The 5296-nt window shown below is 50.9% G+C and overlaps 1 protein-coding gene across 1 annotated transcript in view; it reads left to right on the top strand.

The window, feature by feature from the left end:
* The window catches only part of LOC104499155 (inorganic pyrophosphatase-like), a gene marked incomplete at its 5' end in the record, with an annotated part of 7660 nt that overhangs the window by 1849 nt on the left and 515 nt on the right, over window positions 1-5296 (top strand). Inside the window, 6 exons of the mRNA XM_010142623.1 lie at window positions 698-784; window positions 1076-1202; window positions 1505-1632; window positions 3197-3282; window positions 3509-3578; window positions 4632-4671. Coding sequence (XP_010140925.1) covers window positions 698-784; window positions 1076-1202; window positions 1505-1632; window positions 3197-3282; window positions 3509-3578; window positions 4632-4671 — 538 coding nt within the window. The remainder of the gene's footprint in view (window positions 1-697; window positions 785-1075; window positions 1203-1504; window positions 1633-3196; window positions 3283-3508; window positions 3579-4631; window positions 4672-5296) is intronic.

Here is a 5296-nt window from a genome sequence, read left to right as displayed (position 1 = left end):
TTCCTGCCTTCTGTATCTCAGCAACCTTAGAGGCAGATGCTCCTCCTGCTGCTAGCAGGCGTGGTGTCCTTTCACCCCGATCAGAAGTGTGGTTTAAGCAGCTCTTGTTTTGGGAGGTGTAGCTCAAACGCCTTCTAGAGTCCTGTCTTTCATGCTCACCACTTTCGGTGCGATGCACTAGGATACTGGGCAGCACAAGGTATGAGACTCTACATTCACAGAGTGTCACTGCTCTTAGTGTAACAGCATGTGTTTAATTGTTTAATTAGAAGGAAACAATACACCCTGTCTGTCTTCCATCTCTGTTAGACTGCTATCTGGAGTACAGGAAACTTCTGGTAAGAAATGAATAGGGAGAGGAACAGGCAGGCAGCCAAATCAGTGAGTGTTCTTTATAGATGTGAACTTCACCTTAGGGCAGCTCTGGGACAGAGGAGGAAGTCTGGAAAGTTGTTGAAAAAACGTTTGTCAGTGGGAGGGAGCAGATAAGACCTTTAAACTTAGACTCAAACTGAGTTGGCAGGCAGGCTTGAAATGATAGACCAACCACTAGACCTGAAAGCAGGAGTGGAGCGGGCCATCATCTGCAGCTTCGAGGCAATCGCATGCCTGAAATAAACCTGCTTTCTCTTGAAACCTGAGAGTTCTTATTCCTCTGTGTGGGTTTTTTTTTTTGGTTTTTTTTGGTTTTTTGCAGACTTGGGAAGACCCGGGTCACAAAGATGAAAATACTGGCTGCTGTGGAGATAACGATCCAATTGATGTGTGCGAAATTGGAAGCAAGGTAACGCTCCCTAAAGGGCAACTGTCTTTTGAAACATGCAATTAATGTCTCTGAAGTCAATTATCCAAAGACATTATTCAGTTCCTGCCTCCGCTACCTTCGTGTGATGTTTCCCTCCGCTGCCTCTGGAGATCGTTGATGAGATCTTGCAGTGCAAGACAAGGCCTGAGAACCACTGCTAAGCAGTAGCGAGTTCTGTGGTGCCGGTCCACTTGCTGAACCCTCACAACTTGCGTGCACAGTCTCGTGTGCGACTCATCAGGACAGACAACAAGGTCTTTGTTCTTGCAGGTCTGCTCTCGAGGAGAAGTCATCAAAGTGAAGGTGCTTGGCACGCTGGCACTGATTGATGAGGGAGAGACAGACTGGAAAGTAATTGCTATCAACGTTGAAGACCCTGAAGCAGACAGCTATAACGGTGAGTAATAGGAGAGAGTAGCAAGCTCAGTACTTCCTTTCCTCGGTTGAGAGCCTGCGGGAAGCTTTCAGGCCAGGGCACAGGCTGCGTCCGTGCTCCTGGAGGCAATCGGGATTTTCTGTGAAGATGAAACACTAACCTTCCTGTGTGGACATCTGCTCGGTGTCTTTACTGTGGCCTCTCTGAAACGGCGCTGAGGCTGCTTGAGGAGGGGCTGGAAGAGGGCAGCTCACAGGAGCTGGGTAGTAGCTACAGAACTGCTGTTACTAGATCTGGGTAAAAAACCTTTTCTCCCTGGCTAGATATCAACGATGTCAGAAGGATGAAACCTGGCTACTTGGAAGCTACAGTGGACTGGTTCAGAAGATACAAAGTACCTGATGGAAAGCCAGAAAACCAGTTTGCTTTTAATGGTGAATTTAAAGACAAGGTAGGATGGCCCTTCTCTGTGACTATGAGCATGCAGAGGCACGTTGACCAAAAACTGAGCCCGAGGCGCATGGGGACACGGATGAGTAGTTGCTGAGAAGAGAACGAATTTCTAAGGGCTGCTGAAAGCTGCCTTCGTTCTTCACGCTGTTTCTCCAGCCTACCATCCTGCTTGTTTTCCAGCCCACTGCTTGCTTGGGAGAGAAAGCTTCTCTCCTGCTCTCCCCCTGCTGCTGTTGGATATTATCAGCTTTTCATTTAGATTGCATTCACCCAGCATCACTGCAGGGTTAGGAGCCGCTGTGTCAGAACCAGGACAGAAAACACCAGGTTTATTCCCCCCTCCAGCTCTGGTGCGAGGGGTGCTTGACATCACTGTTGGCCTCCCTCCCTGCTCGCTGGCTTTGTTCCACTGCAGCCTGGTGCAGGTCGAAGTTAACCTGGGAGTTAAAATGCCTCTTCCCTCAGGCATAAAGTGTTCTCTCTTGCCCTTTGAGTAAGGCTCTGCCTTGGCAGCATTATTCCTCTGCCTCTTCTCAGGGTTGAGTCAGGTAACTTGGTGCTCCTGAACAGGTGAAACCTGCTTCTGCCTTACATCCTCCTGCCAGTCCTGGTGTGCTGTGAGTGAGTCAGTGAGGGCACTCGACAATCAGAGCTCCAGAGATGGCGCGGAGAAGGGCAGGGCCTGAAAGGCCTGGGGTGGGAAGGGAAAGAAAGGGTAAGGTAAGTGGGTCCAAAATGGAAGTCGCCTGGGACTGGGCTTGTCCCCTGCGGATGTGGCATGGCACTCAATTGGGTGGGCTGGGACATCTCGCTCCCCCTCAGGATGGGCGAAACCATAACAAGACCAAGGTGGAAAACAGAGACAAAGAACCTTGCACGTGTTCCTGCAGTGTTTTGCTTGGCTCTGCGTGGTATCAAGCCAGGATGTTTATTGCTGGTGCTCATGCTAACAAAGAACTGTGTGTGCTTCCTTCTCCAGCTGACAGGTTAATGCTTGAGCATATACTACTTTTTTTTTTTTTTTTTTTTTTTTTTTTTTTTTTTTTTTTTTTTTTTTTTTTTTTTTTTTTTTTAAAGATAAAAGCTGTGATACACTTGGAAGCAGATTCATTTTCAGGTAGTTGCAAAGCTAGATTAGGTGCATGTCTCTTCCTGTTGATCTGCGGAGCAGCTGAGTGATTGCCTGGAGTGGAAAAGCTTGCAGATAGGTCCAGATCAGCTAGCTGTGGAGACAAACCGAGTGGGATGAGCAGTGGGGTGGAGGTGCTTCTGTCATACAGCACCGGCCAGAGACTAGAATATCTGCGCTTAGTTTCTTTTGGCCTCGCTAAGTGACCTTGGATATCCTTCCGTCTTGAAAGTGAAACCGTCCTTGTTGTAAGAGGGCCGTGGTTGCAGGAGCAACAGCTGCAGTCATGGAAGGTGTGTCTTTGGGTCCCTTCCAGAGTCAGAAACTATCTAAAACCAGCCTGTTGGCCTCTTGTTCTGTGTAACTGATAGTCTGGAGAAGATGGTCTAACACTTCCACACAACATGACGTTCATTCTCATCTTCAACTTCAGGATTTTGCCATGAATGTCATCAAAAGCACTCACGAACACTGGAAAGCTTTACTAGCGAAGAAAACTGATGGAGGGGAGATCAACTGGTAGGTTAATGCTTGTGGAACCGTGCACGTCCCTTTCCCCTAAATAAGTAACCCAGGAACATCCTTTCCTGAGTGGTGCCCTGTTTTCTGTTAGCTGCTGGCTGTCTTTGCAGGCCCTGCCCTTCAGCTGGGCATCCGCAACAGTGATACCTAGTGTCCCGTTGTTTAATGCTCTCGAGGGGGATTCCTGGCTTTCACCTGCTCACGAGTGACCTTTCTCTTCTAGCACAAACCTGACAGTGTCCAACAGCCCTTTCTGCTGTAGTCAAGAGTGCGCAAAAGCTACTGTGGACGCAGTAAGTACAAACCCGAGCATCCTCACCCCAGCGTTAGCATCGGGCAAAGCGATATGGTTTGGGTGGCACCATAAACCGTCTTCTCGGTGTGAACAGCATGTTGTATGCTCACAGCTCTTGGGATGACTGGACACAGCACCTGTTTCTGGTTAAACGGGATGGATGTGGAGCAAGGCAGACATTCCTCCAGAGGCTTCTCTTCACCCTCAGTTGTCTAAGGGAGACAGAATCCAAACCAGAGTTTGCATGAAGGGCTGAACTTCTGAACCATAGCTTGGCTGTTGGCTGCTCAGAGAGTGTTTAAATATTTGGCCTTCCAAGAGCAGGACAGGTCAGGCTTTGAGAAGAGAAAGTCTAACTCCTGAGAGCCTTGCAGTGTAGGACTGCTCTCCAGCTTCGTGGCTTAGCCGCCTCTCCTGGGGCTTGTGACGTGCTGCTGCTGGCAACGGGTTTGAGGAACGGGACAGAAAAACCCATGTGCAAACATTGCCTCAGTGTATGGAAATGTGGCTGGAAACCAGAGCATCTCTCTAGACCTGGAGAGACTTTTAAAACCAGCATCTTTGTATCCTCTGGTGGCATCTGAATGACACTGTAAGTTGTTGGAAGCACAGCCCTCACGGAGGATGTGTCGCCAGCCAGGGACCCTTGTGTGTCTTTGGTTGTTAAATATCAGGTGGAAGCTCTTCAGAGAAGCCTCCTGAGAGTCCTTTGTACTTCTGTTCCACCCTCATGTTGTAGGCAATGGAGCAGTCGCTGCTCGTGACGGGAAGCAGGTGGCACTGCAGCCTGTGCTTAGAGCAGAGCACCTCCAGCGTGGAGGACATCTGTGGAATGAGCGGCTGTGCGGGTGACAGGACTCGCGCTGCCCGTGAACTCCTTTATTCCGTCATGGCTGAGCAGCACGGGCTGCCACAGACCGATTTACACCACTTAGATTTTAAACTGTGCGCGCTAAAGACCTGTGCAGCTCTCGGAGGTGCCTGGTGAGCTCCAGATGTGGGGTCCACCTCCATCAGCAGCCGCGGTCTGATCACACACTTCTCGTTTCAGGCACCGCCATGTAGAGCTGCCAACCCGATCCCGCCCGAAGGTAAGGCTCCAAACCCTCCTCCACATCCCAGTACTGAGCGGAGGCCTCCTTGGAGGAATCATCAGTAGGAACATGAGGGTTTCAACTCTGGGTGACCCACCTTGTGACTTCCAGGGGAGCCTCTGTTGTTGCCTTACTCCCTGGTTGGAGTACGTGAGGTGGGTGGGTGAGGGGTGCGTGGGAGACCTGAGGTGCCATGGTTTGCTCCAGAAGAGGTTAGATTTGTAGCAGGTCCTGAAGGAAGAGCACTGCAGGGGGCTGAGGTGGATGGAGAGCAGGAGAGCGGTTTCATTTCCTCCAGAATGGGGGCGTCACCATAGCCTCAGTGTGGAGAGCTAAGGGGGGGATCTGCTCCCTACCCGTGCGGAGTAGAGGCAGAAACTGGCTGCTTCAGTTGCTGCTGACCCACTGATCAGAGCCCTGTCCCTGCTGCAAGCTGGTACCGAGCCTTCTGGTGCCTGGGGACAGGACCCGGAGTGAAAGCACCAGCTGCAGGAGGAATCCTCGCCCGGCTGCTGTCTTCTCCTCCCGTGCGAGGTGGAGGTGGGCACCTTGCCTGCAACATCTGCACAGTGCTGTTGCAGGGACGCGAGCCAGTGACAGAGCTCAGGACTGCACCTGCAGC

This window comes from Buceros rhinoceros, unplaced genomic scaffold (genome assembly GCF_000710305.1).
Source record: "Buceros rhinoceros silvestris isolate BGI_N320 unplaced genomic scaffold, ASM71030v1 scaffold45118, whole genome shotgun sequence".
Lineage (NCBI taxonomy): Eukaryota > Metazoa > Chordata > Aves > Bucerotiformes > Bucerotidae > Buceros > Buceros rhinoceros.
The sequence above is the reverse complement of the archived record's forward strand: the minus strand, read 5'-3'. Positions and strand labels throughout refer to the sequence as shown.